Source organism: Anabrus simplex, chromosome 1 (assembly GCF_040414725.1).
Source record: "Anabrus simplex isolate iqAnaSimp1 chromosome 1, ASM4041472v1, whole genome shotgun sequence".
NCBI lineage: Eukaryota > Metazoa > Arthropoda > Insecta > Orthoptera > Tettigoniidae > Anabrus > Anabrus simplex.
The window spans coordinates 1,246,089,580-1,246,111,846 of NC_090265.1; the positions used below are offsets into that span (position 1 = coordinate 1,246,089,580).

At 37.7% G+C, this 22,267-nt stretch overlaps 1 protein-coding gene across 1 annotated transcript in view; it reads right to left on the bottom strand.

Annotated features, from left to right (window-relative positions):
- The window catches only part of eIF3l (eukaryotic translation initiation factor 3 subunit l), a 116,620-nt gene that overhangs the window by 67,401 nt on the left and 26,952 nt on the right, over positions 1–22,267 (bottom strand). Inside the window, exons 2-5 of the mRNA XM_067137643.2 lie at positions 21,464–21,660; positions 11,840–11,924; positions 11,627–11,753; positions 11,019–11,248 (exon numbers count right to left, since the gene is read on the bottom strand). Of these exons, the coding sequence (XP_066993744.1) occupies positions 11,019–11,248; positions 11,627–11,753; positions 11,840–11,924; positions 21,464–21,660 (639 nt within the window). The remainder of the gene's footprint in view (positions 1–11,018; positions 11,249–11,626; positions 11,754–11,839; positions 11,925–21,463; positions 21,661–22,267) is intronic.

Consider the following 22,267-nt stretch of genomic DNA (forward strand, 5'->3'; position numbering starts at 1 on the left):
ATGGCTCAAAGCAAAACTAGAGAGAAGAATACAAAAAGCTTTTGGAAGTGTACAGAAGACATTATGAAGGAAAGTTCCAGAAAACTGTGCTAGCAGAAAAAGGAAGAATTGTTTTTGGAACACATGTGAAGATGTGCAAGACCAAGAAATTAGATGATGTGGATGTAGAAGGAACACCTTCAGCTAGTGTTAACTAAACAGTTCGCCATCCTGAAACAATCCCAGGATGTGAACATAGCAACTGACCAGACTGCTGATGTCAAATTTTTAGTCAGCCTGTCCTTGGTATGTCAAAATATACAGGGGGTTTGGTTTGGTCAGCATTGCCGATCTGTGAGAGGACGAGTTTTGCTGCCTTAACCTGATCACATGCCTGTGAAACTCTAACTTTATTGGAGCAGTCGTTAGGCAATTTTTGGTATGAAGACATTTTCCGTTGCAATGACAGATTATTACACTACATAAACCGAGTAGCCCACCCACGACTTCCCATGAACCAATTTCCCGGAGTATGGTAGGATCATGAAATTTCCCATGCTTTTAGTTCTTTTATGAGAAACGCTGCAACTTCTCTTCCGCATCTCTCTCACTCATTCTAGTAACGCTCCCTCAACACAACAGATCTTGCCCTGTTTTGGCCACAGAATGCCACTTGCTGCTTTCTCCAATTTCTCACTTGTTTTTTGTGAAGAGAAAATTCATGCCCTGCTGCTCCGTTATCATTCAGACCAAAGAGGGTGTTTAAGACTGTGCACAGCAGTGGCCCTTTCCGTTTGTTATTGCAGATGCACATTCTTGAAACAAGCTCAAAAATGCATGTGAATATTAGGTCAAAAATCAGGTACGTGGCTGATATGCAGTAAATACGGTATAATAAAATGGATGATTCCATTGTTCTGAGTCAACACAGAACCAACATAGTATTCATCAACTGTAGACTAAAATGATTAATCAACAGTTCTGGACAACCTTAGTTTGTATTAACCCAATCCCATACAAAAAAGGATCTCACCATCCAACCTTCATAATGACTTCCTGTTGTAACCGTCCAGGCTTCTCCAGCCATATTAAATTAGTGTACAATCCTTTTACGCGATATCACTCGATATCAAGATTATCCACCATCGGAAATTATTGAGATATTAATTTAACTTTAATCATGTATAAATAAGGCTTTTGGAATCATATTGTATATATGAGAACATCATTTATTATTTAAATTATTATATTATGTAGGAAGGAATTCATTATGTATTGTAAATATGGTCAATTTTGAGACAGAGTTGGTGTCATTTCATCTCATACTTGTGTACACGGAAAAGTTATTCTTGAAGCGGGGAAGTTGGATGACTCACGGGTTTAACTCATGAGCAAAGGTAGTATACAGCGCCCCGCGCGCGAGGCTAACAAGCCAGGCATCTACATCATCGCCACACCTACTGGTTACTTGAGAAGAATGAAGAGAGGGAGATGATAATAAGATCTATGAATCAGATGCTTCGTTGTAGAGATTTGGTATTGTGCTGTTACCAAGAGTGGGAGAGCCCGGGTATAAGATCTAGCGCGGACACACTACCACATCTACTTTATTATTTTTGAGACAGTGAGTGGTCACTTCGAGACATAGCTATTTTTCGTACAGTGTGTTGTCGCTAAGACACAGTACTTAGCTGCTGTGATGCTGTCGGATCAGGGTGAGACGAAACAAGCTTACGGCTTGAGATATATTCAGTAAATATTCTGGACGAAGAACTACGTTTAGTTCAAATCCACGGAATTTGGTATAAGCCTGTACTGTATCAGTAGAATAGCTAAGTTGGATTGAGATTTCTGATAACATGGAAAAATTCATATCTCTAAATTTTCTCCGCCTACGATCAACGGTGATCAATTTTCACAAGTATAGGGCCAATGTCTAATTTAAAGACTAGGCAATTAGGGAGTGCTAGTCCAGATAGCCCAAACCATATCACAGAAGGTGAGTTCATGGAGCCAATTCTACAACGAGAAGAGGGGAACGAGTAACCACGGAAGATAGATGACCTCAACGGAAGCTGTAATTGGTGAGCTTCAATTAGATAAAGCAAGCAACAGTTAATTTCAGTAACGTAAATTCTAAAATCCCTCCAAGCTTTAAAGAACTTTTCCGATTCATCTCAATTTTTGTATAATAACTTTCATGGTTTACGGAGATGGTGAGGTGCTGGAATTTAGTCCTACCGAAGTTATTTTACATGCCAGTAAATCTACCGACTCAAGGCTGATGTATTCAAGCATCCTTCGAATACCACCGGACTGAGCCATGCAGCCTGGCTGACTGAACAGTTGTGGGAACAAGTAATTCAAGAAACTAATGCTTGCCAGTACGCTAATTTATTTTTGGAATCAGCTGCCAAGAATGCCTGACGGAATCATTCTTACGAAGAGAACACTGGTTTCCTGTCACTGGTGATGAGATTCATGGTTCATACCAGGAAGGGAAGTGATGCTGAGATTTTATATTGCGTTAATTTTCTCTCTCATGCGATACTTAATGGTTAATTATTTAAAATCCTACCCCTGTGATGTAAGTATAAGTCTCTATGCTAGTAAATATAAATTTTGCGGTATAGTGTTGTTTAAAACTGTAACGCTGGAGCCCAAACTACACAGAGAAATGGGAAACCATGGAACGTTAATTGATTCTATTTGCGTGGCAATTTGCGGGCAAACCACATATAGTTTATTTTATATTCATGTGTACCAAGGTATTAACTTTCGTCTCCTCAAGTGTGAAGTTAGGAGAGTGAACAGTTACACTGTATCAAGATGGAGTGCTCCGTCCTGGTACCATGAATATTTATGAACACTGTCTTTTGTTAATCAACTTTGTATTGGTACAAAACCTTCTCCATAGATTGCACAATATTTCACATATACGATTTCTTAGGAATAATCACAAGGAAAATAATGTACATCAATGGAACATCTCGTATCTAAGAAACCATGGCCTTGAAACATATCAAGATGACAGCTTCCAAGCAAAACAAGAGAGAAGTGGTACTGAAGTTTTTAGGTCACACAGAATCTGAGATAAATTGTGATACAGTGTCAATGAACAAAATCCTGTTCTACCAGCAAGAATGCCACTGAATTATTGGGCATTCCAGTGATCTATCACCAGCTATTTCTAGCTGTATTTCAGACTAAAATAAGTGATGATGAGAGCACTTAATAATTCTCCACAGCATAAAGCTTGCATTATGTTTGGTGAAATTGACATAATTCAAAGACAGAGGAAAAGCTCCAAGCAAATTAGAAGTTGTAAATATATTCCTGACTGAACAATAGTGGTGGTGATGATGATAATAATAATAATAATAATAATAATAATAATAATAATAATAATAATAATAATAATAATAATAATGTTATTTGCTTTACGTCCCACTAACCACTTTCGTGGTTTACGGAGATGCTGAGGTGCTGGAATTTAGTCCTACTGAAGTTATTTTACATGCCAGTAAATCTACCGACACGAGGCTGATGTATTCAAGCATCCTTCGAATACCACCGGACTGAGCCACGCAGCCTGGCTGACTGAACAGTTGTGGGAACAAGTAATTCAAGAAACTAATGCTTGCCAGTATGCTAATTTATTTTTGGAATCAGCTGCCAAGAATGCCTGACGGAATCATTCTTACGAAGAGAACACTGGTTTCCTGTCACTGGTGATGAGATTCATGGTTCATACCGGGAAGCGAAGTGATGCTGAGATGTCTGAAACTGTCCCAATTTCTTGCAGATGAGAAAGTAATAACGGAAATGTGATTGGAACTTCTAGATAGTTGGAGAATTTTATACATGGACAACTGGTACCATTCTCATACACTCTTCAGCAATCTGCTAAATAACAAGACTTATGCAGTTGGAATAGCACAGTCAAACAGAAAGTTCATGAACTGAGTAACACTAAACTGAAAAGTGGGGAGCTTACATTTTTATCCTGTAATGGGGTTTTAGCAGTGAAATGGGCAGACAAGAAAGAAGTCCATATGCTTTCTACACTTCATGATAGAAGAGATTTTGTTTAGGTGAAAAGGCATACAATTGTGGAATGGGTGAAATAGATTCTCATGATCAGCAACTGCCATCATTCCCATTGATGAGGAAATACGAAAAAAAGGGTACAAAAATTGTATTTTTATACGTTGGATATGGCACTTTTGAATGCCAGTGTTATTCATCACCTTCTCTTTATCATTACAATTTCCTTTACATCGCGCACTAACACGGATAGGTCTTATAGTGACAACGGGATAGGACTGGTCTAGAAGTGAGCAGGAAGCGGCCGTAACCTTAATCAAGGTACAGTCCCAGCATGCAAGCTCACAGATTCGCGCCCCTAACCGCACAGTCAAGTCGCTCGCTCATCACCTTCTCAATGCTGGCAGGAAGCAAGAAGGTTTTACAACCTTCCAAATCAACATACCTGAGCAACTCCTGGCTAGTGTTTTGTTACCCGGCTCCATGGCTAAATGGTCAGCGTGCTGGCCTTTGGTCACAGAGGTCCCGGGTTCGATTCCCGGCAGGGTCGGGAATTTTAACCATAATTGGTTAATTTTGCTGGCACGGGGACTGGGTGTATGTATCGTCTTCATCGTCATTTCATCCTCATCACAACACGCAGGTAGCCTCCAGGCGTCAAATCGAAAGACCTGCACCTGGCAAGCTAAACTTGTCCTCAGACACTCCCGGCACTAAAAGCCATACGTGATTTCATTTCAGTGTTTTGTTACCTTGTTACACAACTAAGAGGACATCCATCCTCTAAGACTTCAGGGAAGGCAGTGGGGACATATTCTATACAAAATACTTCCAACATCAATGAAAAATATTCCATCAAGGAAATGCAAAGTCTGCACTGTCCACTGGCTGTGGCAGTCTTTTGAATGCTGCTAATGCCCTACAGGTGGAGAATTGTTTTATGGTATTCCATACAGCAAAGGACATCTCAAATAAACATGAGAATAGGATACACATTTCCTGTTGTTATTTTATTGTCCACATAAATGTTCCAATTCACTGGATCCTCAATTCCCAGTTTTTGGAGGGACCATAGAAAAAAATCATACAATATAGGAAAATGGAAAATCCAGAAATGAATTACAACCATCAACAATTTGCCTAAACATCACAAAAATGAAAAATGTATAATTATAATCTTACAAAAATTACTACACCAAGAACACAAATTAAAGAACTTTATACGTAAAATTCAGTTTTACCGCGGAAACTACAACAATTTCCCATTTACATTTCTTCAGGTCAGTAATTCTGATCAGCCAAATTCATAAAAAAATATGCTACATAACGCCAAGCCAAACAACAATCAATCAAAAGAAAATAGTTTTTTAGTTCTTTAATCTAATAGAGTCCGGAAGTTAGGCAAAATGCCTTTTTTATCTGACTGGATATATTGAAGAATCAGATAGAGATAAATACGTTTTCGTGCATTTAGGAAGTGTAGAGACAATTTTTATTTTGCCTTTTTTTTGTCTATTTTGGCTTCCGTTGTCTATTTTAAGATTTAAAGCCTTTTTTGCCTTTTTTGATCGTTATGCATTTTTTTCTGTGATTTACACATCTTAAAAAGCACATAATGAATTTCCGTACATCAAAGACAAAAAAGGTTGCACAAATTAAATTACCTATTGCCGCCACAAATATCTATTTGGAATATTGTTCCCTGTAAATCGTTTATTTGTGTTCAGGCATTCGAAAGCTTTTCTCAGCCCATGAGTTTAACCTCTGTCAATAGCAGAACCTTCATTAGTGAAAGGAATGCACAAGCATAATGAATACCAGGAAAGAGAGAGGATGAGCGAAGTACGTTTCTTCTCCTTCCTCACACCCCTTTTGCTGTGACAATGCGTAAATTACCTGGTATTCCCGATTTCAAAATGATAAGATAATGCAGAGGAAGGGAGGAAATCACCTCTGCCTAACAGGTCAAACATAAAAGAAGCTATTAGTCTACCATTGAACTTGTTAAAGGCAACTTGGGTGTTCGCGCTGACTTATTTAACATGCCGAAATTTTCAACGTTGCGTGGTAAATTACATGGCTAAGTTTGCAAATTTGGTTCGGATACACTTTTTACTGATGGAGCTATACTGTTTTGCAAAATCTGTGAAAAATCTATTAATCACGAAAAAAGTACATCATAACTCAACATTTCGCAACAACGAAACATAAGTCTAGGTTAAATACTCTTGGCCCTAAGATCAATTTAATATCAACAGCAGTTATAACATCCAGCAGGCAATCTCAGTTTTCCCTGGATCTATGTAAAGCTTTCTTGGACTCCGGAATTTCGTTATGGAAACTGGAAAATCAATCCATCAGGAAGTTTCTGTAGAAGTACACTAAAGAAGAAGTTCCGTCAGAATCCACATTAAGAAAAACGTATTTGAATATCTCCTTTGAAGAGATCCTACAGAGGATTCAAAGCAGAGTTGCAGAAAAGATGATCTGGATCTTCACTGATGAAACTACGGATGCAATGGGACGTTACATGACTAACGTCGTCATTAGAACTATGGAAGCAAAGCAAACTGACCTATCATCAGTATTTCTTTTGATGACAGAAGAGATGGAGAGAGAAAATGGTTCCACAGTGGCACATTTGTTCACAAATTCATTAATGTTACTCTGGCTGGATGGAATACGGCATGATGATGTCCTACTTTTTATCACAGATGCGGCACCTTACATGAAAAAAGCAGCTACAGCCTTGAAAGTTCTCTTTCCTAAAATGCTCCACCTCACATGTCTGGCCCATGCGACTGCACAGAATTGTTGAAGAGATAAGAAGTTTGTATCCTCACGTGGATTAGTTAGTTTCGAATACCAAGAAAATCTTCCTAAAATCACCCTCCCGAATCCGGGTTTTCAAGGATGAGGCACCAGAGCTCCCTTTACCTCCACAGTCAGTTCTCACCAGACGGGGAACCTGGATCTCAGCAGTCATATATTACAGCAACAATTTGGACAAGATACGTGAGGTACTTTATGCCATATCAGTAGACGAAGTCGCATCAGTTTGTGAGGTAAAAACGTTGTTGGACCATGAAGAGCTCAGCAATGATCTGGCATTTATAACAGCACATTATAGTGTGATACCAGAAGCAATCTTGAAGTTGGAGGAAAGAGATGATTCGCTGGTATCATCTATGGCCATCTTCGAAGATGCAGTAAATCAACTGCTACAAGCACCAGGAGAAAAAAAGGGAAGCAGTGTTAGTGAAAAAAACGTGTTCTGAGTGGTAATGTGGACATTGAAAAAATTAAGAACATTCACGATGTTCTGAAAGGTGAAAATTCTGTTTTAACTGGCATGTGTCCTTCCAAAATAGCTTGTTTCAAATTTGCGCTAATCACTTCAGTGGAAGTAGAACGTTCCTTTTCCATGATGAAAAACATTCTTTCTGACAAGCGTCTGTCTATGACAGTTGATACTTTGAAAAAGCGCATTGTTGTTGCTTGTAACCAAGGAAAGTAAGAGTAAGTACGCTAATTGTTTGATAAATTGATAATAAAGAAATTAATGAGTATTTAAAATACATAGGTTTCATTGCAATGACTGTACCAGTGTTTACCTTGGACAGACTGGGAGATCATTTAATACCAGATACAATGAACATGTCAATGCCATAAAATATAGAAAATTTTCGGCAATAGGCCAGCACATACAGGAATACAAACACAATTTTTACGGTATCAACAAAGACTTGGACATCATCGAAACAATAAATAAAGGCCCACTCTTAGACCTAACCTATTACATTACTCTAGATCAATATTACAATCCCAATTACAATCTAAATGATATTTCGGAAAAACCTACAATTTTATTTGACATGCTTATTTCATTGATTAATATTTTAAAAATACCTAAAAATCAATCAGTTCATAAAATATTACGTAGCGCGCTAGCTTACTATCCCCGACAAAGCCCACGCCCCCCTGACACACAGATACACGCGACCACAACCTCTCCTACTGTCCCTTCCCCTACATAATACGCCCCGCCTCACAGCTGTGCCAGCCGGCTGTCGTTTGACATTTAGCATTTGTTCCTCACTCTCTCTACACGCTGTTACATTCAACCTGGGGTGAGTTTCATATCTTCAATTCTTTCCTATAGTACCGCGTTTCATTCTCAATAACTCATACTCAATTTACAAATTTCCTTTTTAGGTCCGTGCTGGTTCGAGAGTAATACTAATTACTGCCCACTTCCACCTGGCATATAAAATAATATTAAAGATTTCAACCATAGTTTCGGCCTCAGCCATACAGTCATTTATCTTGAAATATACTACGAAGCAAGTTTCAAACACTAAAATAAGATTAAACATATCAGAAATATGCTTATCCTTATATTAGTCACACATAGACTGTCTTGTCAATAATTTTTAAGAAAGAAGAACCTGTATATATTATCAAACAGTATAAGTCGCATATCATGAGGAACCAAAAAAACTGTGCTTTAATATTGGCAGATGTTTTGTAGAATCATTTATCAATTTTATATGAATTTCCTGTACATCAACTACACCAAATTATAGACTTTTTCAATCACCTAAAAAACAATTTTAGACGCACCAAATAATACTGTATATAGACTTTTTCAATCACCTAAAAAACAATTTTAGACGCACCAAATAATACTGTATTTTTAAAAAGACATGTTATTTGTATAATACAATGGGTCAATGTTATCTAGCCATTTTTAATGTTTTTTCATGTAAAATAGGACTTGCTGTTGAAAAACTGTGGTTTAAAATGGCAAATGCTTTGTAGAATCACTTATCAATTTCATATGAATTTCTTGTACATAAGCTACACCAAATCATAGACTTTTTCAATCATATACAAAATAATTTTAGACGCACCAAATAATACTGTATTTTTTCAAAAAAGACATGTTATTTGTATAGTACAATGGGTCAATGTTATCTAGCTATTTTTAATGTTTTTCATGTAGAATAGGACTTGCTGTTAAAAGTATGCCAAGCATACATTCTATACTGATTCTATAGCATATTTTTACTTTTTTGAATGTTCCTTACTATTAAACTTTCAATGGCTGATGATGGCATAGTGGATTGCCGAAACCGGTCCCAATGATGTATTTTACAATAAGTTAAATAAATATGTGATGTTCTAAACATACCATTATGATAATGTATTGAATACGTGGAACCTTTAGCTTTACCAAGCATTGTAAAATCTTGAGGAAATACGGACAAAAAATGAAGTTTTTAATACTAAATAATTTGAACCCGCTATCTTGGGATCCGGAGGCAGACACTCTACCAATGATCCACAGAGGCAGCTACTCGGATAAATCACTGGCGAACATAACCTCACACAACGAAGAAAAAAAAGCACAATTCAAAGACGAGGACAAATTATACTGGGTCACCTGTGCAAATGCTTCATTGGATTACTGTATTGTTTGCATTTTTAGATGTCTTAAACTTGCACGGAAAGTCCCTGACAGCCTTAAAACATCATGGCTTTTCAAACTTTCCTATACCGAGCTCGATAGCTGCAGTCGCTTAAGTGCAGCCAGTACCCAGTATTCGGGAGATAGTAGGTTCGAACCCCACTGTCAGCAGCCCTGAAGATGGTTTTCCGTGGTTTCCCATTTTTACACCAGGCAAATGCTGGGGCTGTACCTTAATTAATGCCACGGCCGCTTCCATCTCACTCCTAACCCTTCCCTCTCCCATCGTCGCCATAAGACCTATCTGTGTCGGTGCGACGTAAAGTAAAAAAAAAAACAAAAAAAAAAAAAAAAAACACAAGGGGATGAAGTCTCTCGCTTCCGTCTGCATTGCAACACAGAACACAGTACAGTGACCTTCACTCTTGTATGATTTTCCAGCCTGGCACTTCTCTCCTTTAAAACCATAAGTCCATCTGGGCTCGGCATAAAAAATTTAAAAAAAACGCTGCAGTTACATCAGCATTGCCATTGTTTGTGGACTCTGCTTCTCCGCACACTGCCTGCTACGTGATATTGTGATGTTACTTAAAATGCTGAATACAAAAGAATTACGATTTCACTCAATCTTAGCAAATATGAAGCACACTGTAGACAGACCAAAGTGAGTGAAAGTGCGGAAAGCTACCCCTGCACGTTTCGGAAGATGCGTTCTATCATGACGCGAAGAAATTTTGAATTTAAATTATTCCGTAAAATACTATTTTTAAAAAATGTAAGGGCAGTTTTGAATTAAAAGTCTGAATTTCGGAAATGGAACCGAAATTGTTTGTCGAATTATGAATTATCTGTATTTCGAATGAAACAATTTAAATAACATGCAAAACCCATACCTCATGTTTCCGGAAACAAGAGCTTCTTCGAATTAGGTGGGATTTTGAATTAACTGACTTCGAATTATCAAGGTTCTACTGTATATGGTCATTGGTATATGCAGTAAGTTTTTGTAGGTCATGTACTACATAAATTACCAACAGGCCTACTAGACTTTTAAAGGTTATGTTGTACTCAAACATATGGTTTTGAAAGTAAATATAGCACATCTTGAAAAATAATTGATAGAGGATTTAACGTTGATGGGAGTGAAATTGCTGGACAGTTGATGTGGGAAATTGTTTCTTCGAGGAATGGATAATGCAGGATTTTTGAAACATGATTCAATCAGGGTGCTTGCAGGATCATGTAATTTGAACAAATAATCCAGGAAAATATTGTTTCCAGGAATGGATAATTGAGATTTAACTGTATAGTTGCTTGAATTACAATCAGAATATAGTATGCCAAATCACAAACCTATTCCAATAAATTGCATTCCAATGCCTGACAAAAAATGCTTTAGGCCTTGTTTGTGGTCCTAGTTTTCTGAAGTGAATGTTTATAACATTAAAACTTTACGGTTCAACATAACTTCCAAAATTCACATACAGATCACAAAAACTCTTTGTCAGAAAATATAACTTACCTCAAGCTGACGCTTTATATTTGATTTGTCAACCAGTGAGTACAAGACATTCAACACACACAGAACGTTCCATACATTGTTGTTAGAATTCAGATTTTCCAATTCTTCCGGGGACTTCTTAAGCAACCGAGCTCGGTATTGAGAAAAGGACTGGTACTGGTAAACAAACTCATCTATGAGTTCCCACAACCACGAATCAGGCAAGTCTAGAGGAACTGGTTCACTGGCAACTGTTTGTAACAAATGAATTGCAAGACATATTTGAATTCTTTGAATCAGTAGTTTAACAAAAACATTCACTTAATTTTAACTATTTGTCATTATAAACTAAAAATACAAATAACCCTTCAGATTTTTAAAGTAAAATCATAATAGTGTTTATCCTTATCTCTTTCTTAGCATAATCTGCTTGATATATATCAGTACATTTATTTGTTTCTTTTTGTTTTGTACTTATTATGTATTTAAAAACAACAGCTGACAACTTAAATTTAAAATAATCCTTGAATATAAAGCAGCAAATTTCGATTTACTCATTCAGGCTATCAAATTTTTTGCAGCTCAGCTTCCTAAGCATGGAGTTAAAATCAGAAATAAGTCATACTTACCAAGAATATAATTAAATAATTCTCCATAGTTACAGAAAGAATTAAATCTCTGCTCCAAAGTTGGTCCTCCAGTAATGCGAGCATAAATATGACGGAAGTACAATTCTTTGTACAAGCTCAGGAACACCTAAACAGTAAAAATAAAAATGAGAAATATTCTTAATGAAAGTACAGGCCTACCATCAATTTTAAAATAGTACAAGATGTTCTTACAGGATCATGTTCGACCAAATGAGCAATGTCACTTTCCTCAGGCCACGGTCGCTTCTCAAAATACTGTTCAGTCAGCTTGGGGAATCTAGAAAAAAAACCACACACCTAAATATAGTTTTAAAAATGTACAGTCGAACCTTGATATCTCGAACTTCCATTACTCCAATTTTTAATATCTCGAAGTAACTTAAATTTCCCGGCCACTTGCCCTATTCTTCACGTGTACTTTTCCCTACAAGTTGCTTTATGTCGCTCCGACACAGGCAGGTCTTATGGTTACAATGGGACAGAAATGGGCTCGGAGTGGGAAGGAACCAGCTGTGGACTTAATTAGGGTACAGCCCCAGCATTTGCCTGGTGTGAAAATGGAAAACCACTGAAAACCATCTTCAGGGCTGCCGACAGTGGGGTTCGAACCCACTATCTCCCAAATACTGAATACTGTATGCAGGATGCTAATTTGGTTTACTGGATACTGGCCGTACTTAAGTGACTGCAGCTATCGAGCTTGATAATGCGCACTTTGCTTCACAAACACACGCAGTATGACTATCATCAATACTCTGAACTACATCTTTCACTCGTAGAACGATATTGCAGATGATTAAGTTTCCCCATCTTGTGAGAACAGGTCCCAGCGGAAAAGAAACTTGAGGCAGGTGAGTTTTGTACAACTGCACACAAGCCGGTGTGTTTAGGAACAGTTTTTCCCACTTCAAATTACTTTGTTGACAGATGGAAAGAGGGTACGTATCTCTTCTGCAATACAATGCAATCCATGGGCCAAACATGTGACATGGATGAGATTTGGAAAAAAATACTCAAAGAGACTGACCAGCTTTTAACATGTACGAAGCTGGATCTGTGACTAAAAGGTGCACTTTGTAACAATCATAGTAGGGAATCATAGTCGTAGGGAGTCGTTACCAAATCTTGCAACTGTAGCGTCATAATCCGCCTACCTGCTTGTATTGCGACAATGAAAGCACTTTCCTTGATTAGGGAAGGCTTCGCGTGTTGCCAAAGGATGAACAACATACAGAGTTCGTTAGATGTGTCATTTTGTTCAGAAATCTTAGATAATCGATCACGCGTAAGAAAAAAAAAATATATCTGTACATGCACTAACGTTCACAATATACATCTGCATATACGCATATGCATTTTCAAAAAATCCGGGCCCTAATTATGAGCTACACATGCTCAAAAATGGTATTATCCATATCTCCAAATTTCGGTAACTCGAAATAAAATCTAGCTCACGAGGTGATTCGAGATATTGAGGTTCCACTATACACATATACACAGGGTGATCACAAAGTCCCATTACCCCATATGTATTACATAGATGGTAATGAATTGTTGTGTCTTATTATTGTGGGATCATGGCAGAGGACAACTTTGAGGTAGTGTGACTATTCGTTATCATTCATTCCAGGGTGTCTGTGTGTACATCCTCGTTTTCATACAGAGTATGATTCTCCTCCATGTATGATGTGAAATTCTCCTCAACATTGCTCGTGTGATGGTAGTAAATGCATGCTGAACAGCATCCTTAAATTCGTCAACCATCTCGTAACGTGTGGCAGCAAACTCCCGTTTAATGAACCCCATAATGCATTATCGCGGGATGAGAGATCAGGACTTTGAGGTGGCCACTCCAAAGGCACAGGCAAATTTGACAGAACCACGTCCAATCCATTTATCAGGCAATACCTCATTGAGATATTCTCTAACGGCAATAGCATAATGGGCTGGTGCTCCATCCTGCTGGAAACACGATCTATGTAATACATAGGGGGTAATAGGACTTTGTGATCACCCTGTATATTCAGAATTGGACAGGTTCACCAAGCTATCTGAGAGCAAATCTTTAATATTTCGCCTTCCTTGAATTGTACCCCATATAGATACTTCCTCATTGGTGAGTTTTACAATTTACAGCATGGCAACTTAAGATAAATGATTAATATCCACAGCCATAAACTCCAGGATTTTCTCTTTGGCTGGAGACATGCCTAGTTGAAATGTGCTGATTGCAGAAATGATGACTAGTTTCAAGCCTTAGCCAACATGTACCTAAACTACGTCTAAGTTACGCACGATGTTCCATCGCATAAACAATGTTCAGCTGGTGTTTAGGTAGACATTGTTTAAAGTTTCAATATTGGTTCAAAAATGGAAATAGAAGGATTCATTTATTTATTTAGCTTCCACAGACGGCATAATTACATATTACAAAATATGCCAACAGTATAGAAACTGTCAAGTGATTTCTTAAAATTAGTTAACATTAGAAATTTCATTTTTTGTCTGTACTGAACTGAGATTACAATGAATAAACTTTTTTTTTAATAGGTGGACACTAAAAAGTTTATTCATTGTTCTTAAAATTAACAATAATCTATGCACAATGATGAACACTTTGTAAATGAACAAATATCTTGACATTAGAACAGCACATATTAATTAATATTAGTAAGTTTTCAAGAAACAAAATAAACATCTGTGAAGGAGGTATTAGCAGTAAGAACATAATCAGTCGCACATCAATGCACTTTTTAAAGCTATTTTCAAGATATTAAGGTTTACAAGTTAATAATAACAACAGACGAGACTAATACCCTTAACCTTATTTGAAAGCTTATTATATAATCTGATTCCAACTGAATCTACATGTCTCAAGGCAATTGTTTTACTCTTGTGCTTGATAAAGATATTATTTCTTGTTCGCATCTGCTAATTCTGATTGTCAGAGTTCTTTCTGAAGCGATCAATATTTGTTTCACTGTAGAATGCATTGCGTGATTTATTTGCTTGGTACTGGGAGTATCCCTAGATTCTTAAATAATGATCTGCAATGGTCTAACCTGTTACGTCTCGATATAATTCTGATGGCTCGATTCTGTATTTGAAAGATAACGTCAAGATTTGATTTGTAACTACCCCAGAGACCAATAGCATAAGATATGATTATGATGATGAGGTTTGTTGTTTAAATGGTCCTAATAGTAACGTCATCAGCCCCTAATGGTATGAGGTGCAATGAAATGAAACTATAACTAACACTTCAAAATGCATCCACTGACTAGAATCTAAAACAAATGATGATGAAAACTGACCTTCAATTCAAAACAATCAGTGAATCCAATTTGCAATGCCTTATTTTTTGAGATGATACTTATTGTCCAAAATCCAAGTTACTGGGCCCCTCATAATGCTACTAATCAGTCGTAAAGTAGACCCATGGTGTTCTTCACATAATAAAACTAATCACAGGTAATGTAGACCCATAGTGTTTCTCATATAATGGTAATACTCACAGGCAATGTAGACCCATAGTGTTCCTAACCTAGCGGTACTAATCACAGGTGCCGCCCAGACCTGTGGTGTTCCTCACACAGTGGTACTAGTCATAGACACCGTAGACCCATGGTGTTCCTCATATAGTGGTACTAATCATAGGTAAAGTGACCCAGGGTGTTCTCATATAATGGTACTACTCAGAGGTAAACAGACCTATGGTGTTCCTCACATAATGGTACTACTCACAGGTAACGCAGATCATATATTGGGTCATTTTTTAATTCAATGTTAATCTGTTTTTACTGAAGCATGAATCTTAGACAGGACTCCATTTGTTGTAATTTCTGTAGATGTAGGATTAATAATAATCATGTCTGTCTCATCAGCAGACAGAACTGCAGTTTCTACTTGAATACTGTGAGGAATATTCACATAGATTAAGAAGTCCGACTCGTTGGCTGAACGGTCAGCGTACTGGCCTTCGGTTCAGAGGGTCCCGGGTTCGATTCCCGGCTGGGTCGGGGATTTTAACCTTAATTGGTTAATTCCAATGGCACGGGGGCTGGGTGTATGTGCTGTCTTCATCATCATTTCATCCTCATCACGACGCGCAGGTCACCTACGGGTGTCGAATAGAAAGACCTGCACCTGGCGAGCCGAACTTGTCTTCGGACACTCCCGGCACTAAAAGCCATACGCCATTTCATTTTCATAGATTAAGAAAAGAATAGGTCCCAAAATACTACCCTGTGGAACACCTAAGTCTATGTTTTTGAACTGAGAGTGATAAAACTCAGTATGCCCTTTACTATTACAATGTGAAATTTCAAAAACCTGGGATCATTTTTCCAGGTATGAACTAAACTAGTCATTCCTTTAATCCCGATGTGATATACAGTAAAACCTCATTAATTCGAAGTCGTTGGGACTCAAAAATCGGACTTCGAATTACGTGATTTTGAATTAACTGCCAATTCGCAATTCAGAAGTACCAACCCTTACCGCGTCACAAAATTTTCTAAGGCCCGTTACTGCATGCATTTAACCTTGATTCAGTTTATACCTTTCAAATGCCACGAAAAAAGAACTATTTCCAAAATGTATCCAAGAAGGTGCATTTACAGTATTCACTCTGATATCTCACTGGTAAACATAACCTCGCGCAACGAAAGAAAGAAAAAAAGCACGATTCAAAGACAACGATTGCCGTCCCAAATTCCCAGCTGTAAAACACACACGATGCTGTAGTGAGTGGGAAATACGATACACAAAGGCGACGGACGATACACTCGCCAAATAAAGCATCAAATAAGTACGCTTGAAAATGAGGTTGCATAAATTACACAAGCACACAATAATTTATCCTAGGGGAAGAGTATTGACCAAACTGGAAGTTATATTGCTCAAAAATAGGAAGAAGTAAAAATAAATCTGAAAACTGGAAGACAAGTTAAAAAAAAAATGGAAACTTTCCAGGTAAATCGGAAGGGTTGGCAGATATGCAAGTCTGTATAGAAAATTTGAGTTGTGTCGATTATTATTATTGTTATTATTAATGTGTATTATTATTAACTATGTAAGTTTCGTGCTGCAATATAATAAGCATGTATAGTACTGCACAAGTACCTATTTTTTCCCGTATTTAATTTTTTAACTGATTTATTTTGTATTATGTACTAACCGTGAATACAATGAAATTTCCAAGTTCTTTGAAATAATTTAAGAAAAGACAAAGCAAACAGTTGACAGGGCCCACCCACCTGGGTGGCAGATTTAAATGCAGATCATTTATGATTGTGCGTACAGATATTTTTTCATCTAATAATATATAATTATTTAATGGAGTTGTCACTGTGGAGAAAGGCTTTGTAACATCAAAACTTGATTCGAAGAGGTGGCTACAGAAGAAACCTGAATCTAAAAGGTAGATGACGCAGTTATTAGGATGAAGACCAGATAGCAGCAGCAAGCACTGAATGTCGCTGCTGCTGCTGCTGCTACTGTCTTATCATACCAGTACACACTACACAGATGCAATAGGAATGATGACTCTAATGTGCCGTGAATCGGATTACTGTATCAATTCAGTAACGTGAACGGAATCAAATGAATCGATTCAGTAAAATAACCAAAAGATCAACAATTAAGGAAGATATTCAACACAAATTATAAACAACAAATACCTGAAGACTGGTATACACTGTACATAGACTTATATTCAAGTACAAGTGGTTTTTTTTAAAGTGCCTCACCACAGACGCTTTAAGATATTTTTTTCAAATATGTTTATTAGTAAACAAGGTTTTTGAACATCATTGTAGATGCGAATTTTAATTAAGTATACTTCTCACAAATGCCTGAAGATTGTTACAAACATTGGCTTTTTATTCATGCCACCTAGTGTTATTACAAAAGTGTTTCACTATAGACGCTTTTAAATAATTTAAATAAATATTTTAGTATATAAGTTTTTTAAACACAAATGTAGACGCGAATTGTAATTTAAGTATCATTCACACACATTGCCTTACCCCCCCCCCCCCTCCCCACTTCCATTAAAGCACCTAGAGCAATAGTTTTTAGGATCCCATGGGACATAGTTTGTTTTTTAAGGTTTAACCCCTTACCCCTCGAATTAAAGTTCTCTGTGCTGTCTCTACTACTCATATTTAAATGCGAATTTTAATCTTATATGACCCGTATTCATCTTTCACGATTCTGGAGATAGCATTTGCTTTTAAATGATGTATTTAGGCTATACACGTTTTAAGCAAGCTATACTGGAACAAATAACAGCAATATGTGCAATTTAAGACAAATTATTTTGCATTTTATTATTATTATTATTATTATTATTATTATTAGTATTACTATCGTTATCGCATACCGACTGGTTTCGTTAATAATTTCACTGAACAAATTATCGGTAAAAAGCAATTGAAAAACACTATTCAGTCTCTGGTTTCATATCTCACGGTAGTTTGTAGGCTAAACGGCGATTTCTTGAAATCGGGATCAGTTGATTTATAATTGTGCCAGCCGCCAGCATCAGGCACATGTTGGGTTATGGTACACAAGCCGAACATCGCCAGTTCACTTTTAGGGTATAAGGAAGGTGAGGTGCGAAAATACTGTGGTTTTGTGTGTTACCCGACATATACAACATATAACAGTAAACTATATACATGACTAGAAGAGCACATGGCGACCATGTTTGTTTACTATCGCTCGACCTTTCGTGTGCGTGAGTGGACAGTTGACGGCTACGCTGCCCTCTAAATAATAGATTTTTGACTGACTGTCAAATAACATCTGGATATTTCAAAGTTCCACGCTGAACCAAAAGATGGCAGTACAGTGTAGCATCGTTTATTTTGTCGGCTAAGAAACTGCAGAAGAGCGGTGGGCGATATAATGTCATGTCGGGTCTCGCCCGACATGCGACCGGAACGGGAATATCGCCATGTCGGGCCTCACCCGACAGACGAGTAGTAAGGGTTAATGTGCTTACTGTACAAATGTTTTCATCTAAGATATTTATATACAGCTGAAGATGACCACTAAGTGGTCGAAACTTGTTCTGTGTATAATGTATTTTTAATTTTATCTAAGGCAAAAATAAAGTATCGATTAGGTGGCTTTTTAAATTAATTTGATCAGTAAAATGAATCGAATATCCCATCATTAATTCCTACCTAGGCCTTCACAGCCTATACAGAGATTCCTCTCTTTTTAACGAACTTCCTTGTATAAGTGGCTAGACTATCAATACCACTAGTGTTCCCTAAAACATTGCATTGAAGTTAGAATTCCAAAGAGAATACCAGTATGTTAGACTGGCCTTGCTTTACAAATATTTATCCAAGCACACACCTGCAATGTTTCAGCAAGCCTTGGACCTATGAAAACAATAGAGTCCCACCTCTATTAAATACGCCAGGGCCTGCTCAGAAACGATTTGGCAAATGAACTGGAATTCATCGGTGACTATCCATATTACTATAGTAGAACTTATTGATGCAAGAAATGTAACTCTGTCTATTAGGATGCACCTGGGCTTGTTGGAAATTGCCTACATTTGGATAAGATCATCATGGGATAGGAAAGGCCTGGAAGTTAGAAAGAAGCGGCCGTGGCCTTAATTAAGGTACAGCCCCAGCATTTGCCTGGTGTGAGTATGAGAAACCACGGAAAACCATCTTCAGGGCTGCCGACAGTAGGATTCGAACCCATTATCTCCCGGATGCAAGCTCACAGCTGCACGCTCCTAACCGCACGGCCAACTCGCCCGGTGAACAGTAGTTGGAACACATTCAGTAATGAATAAACTTTTTAATGTATTATTCATTGTAATTCTCAGTTCAATAGAGCAAAAAAAAATGAAATTTCTTACATTAACATTCAGCAATAATAGAGAAAGAAATACATAATGTTAACAAAAGGGAAGACCCAATACTGAGACCGTCAGAATTTGTCAGAACATTGAGGAACTGAAGTAAGAAAAATGGCATCTGGAAGTTATAATCACTCAAAACTGCTTGCTTTGGTTATAGTGAACTATTGTTAATAACTCCTTTTTGTCAGTAAGATTTAGGTGACAGGAGGAGGAGGAGGAGGAGGAGGAACCAATTATTTTTAAAATATTATCCTTAAATCTAGAAAAGTATCTGCTGACAAGCGTGAAAACCACCGTACCAGTAGTTTAGTATAGCACACATGTAAAATTGTAAAATTTCAATACAAATTTTTACTGAATAGAAATACAAGGTCTTATCTTAGAAAGGCATGTCCACACACATGGTATTTGCAGATCTGGAAAAAAACATTTAATAACCATGGTAAAAGATATCGACTTGCGATACATGGGGGGCAAAGTAAATAGAGCAATTATTTGGAAAACCATTGTTGCAGTTGCCAGAATTGAGTTTGATCAAATACTTTAAAGTCATATTTTACTTATTTCATAGCATTTTTACATAAATTTAAGGGCATTTTAATAACCATTTTCATTGCTGTTTTAGGTCATCAACATCTGCCCCATAATGATCAGTAACCTCTTCTAACATTCCCTCCCGCAAAGGCTTGTGTTAAGTTTTGCCCAGAGCACCATTAACATAAGTCCGGGCCCTGGGTCTTGTGCTTTGTGTGTTCAATTATGCACACCCAGTAGACTTTACAGGCCGGCCCCGTGGTGTAGGGGTAGCGTGCCTGCCTCTTACCCGAAGGCCCCAGGTTCGATTCCCGGCCAGGTCAGGGATTTTTACCTGGATCAGAGGGCTGGTTCGAGGTCCGCTCAGCATACGAGATTAGAATTGAGGAGCTATCTGACAGTGAGATAGCAGCCCCAGTCTAGAAAGCCAAGAATAATAGCCAAGAGGAATTGTCGTGCAGTAATGTAATGTAATCGCAATCTGCACGCCTTCGGGTTGAGCAGCGGTTGCTAGGTAGGCCAAGGCCCTTCAAGGGCTGTAGTGCTATGGGGTTAGTTGGTTGGTTAGTAGACTTTACAACACTGTAGTAAATGAATGTATCAACCAATTTAAAATATTTTGATCTTGTTTTGTTTGAACACAGGCTAATGCACGCATGTTCATGTAGTCCTCTCCAGCTGGAACATTTTTTAAAAATTACAAAGTGTCCTGAGGCCTCTGTTGTTAAGGTGGCAGCTTCTCACTGCTGGGTTCTGAGGTTCAAATCCCAGTCACTCAGTGTGAGTTTTTTTTTTTTTTTGTTTTTTTTTTGCTAGGGGCTTTACGTCGCACCGACACAGATAGGTCTTATGGCGACGATGAGATAGGAAAGGCCTAGGAGTTGGATGGAAGCGGCCGTGGCCTTAATTAAGGTACAGCCCCAGCATTTACTTCGAGTGAAAATGGGAAACCACGGAAAACCATCTTCAGGGCTGCCGACAGTGGGATTCGAACCCACTATCTCCTGGATGCAAGCTCACAGCCACGCGCCTCTATGCACACGGCCAACTCGCCCGGTCATGTGAGATTTGTGCTGGACAAAGCAGGACAAGTTTTTCTCCAGGTACTTCGGTTTTCCCTGTCATCTTTCATTCCAGCAACACTCCCCGATATCATTTCATTTCATGTCAGTCATTAATCATTGCCCCAGAGGAGTGTGACAGGCTTCGGCAGCCAGCACAATTCCTAGCCTCGCCACTAGATGGGGGCTTTATTCATCCCATCCCTGACCCGGTCAAATGACTGTAAACAGGCTGTGGATTTTCTTTTTTTTTCTTTTTTTTCCAGGAAGTGTGTCCTACCCTGAGGAATATGATACTGTAATTAGAAAGTGGGTAAAACTACTTACGTATTCTCATACAGGTTTTGAATTTCATAAATAACACCTTCATTGATGCAATCACGGAAATAAACAATGAACTTCTTCACCATATCAGGAACATTATAATGCTGGCGATCATAGTCTACCGAGGCACTGTCAGCATTGTCAACTGTATGGGACTCATAGTCAGTTCCACCACCATATCCATACGAATCATAGCCACTCTGAAAGAAAAATAGTAGTGTAAAGCAAAATGGTATACTTTTAGTATTGCATACATATTTGATAGATAAAACAGTCAATTAATTTACATGTGAAGGCAACATGCATCATGAGAAGGACTTTCTATCAAAGTACACAAAATGATTCTCTACAATAACATTAACCCAAGTTAATTGATGATAAACTTAATATTGTCTAGTCAATTTAAAATAAGCAAAGCACCATCAATATATTCAGATGTCCTGCAATAGAGTGTGGTCATCCATATGGTTACATCATGGAAACTACACCAGTATAAATAAGCATTATTTTTGGCCTTTGGCTGCAGCTAAACTGGGTCATTGCCATGCTAGTCATCAGTTCCATCAATGGACAAATTTCCCTCGCATTTCTATGCATTTCTAATTACTCAACTTTGATCAATAAAAGCATGACCATAATATTTTTATTTCATAACAAAACAAACCTCTCTTTTGCGAGTTGTTTGGAGTGACTGTTGGCAACATCATTTCTAATAAAATGTATGTTTATCTGCGACAGCTTTGCTTCCATAATTCTACAAATTTCTGATATTCTCTATAAGATTCTGTACAGTATGCAGGTTATTCC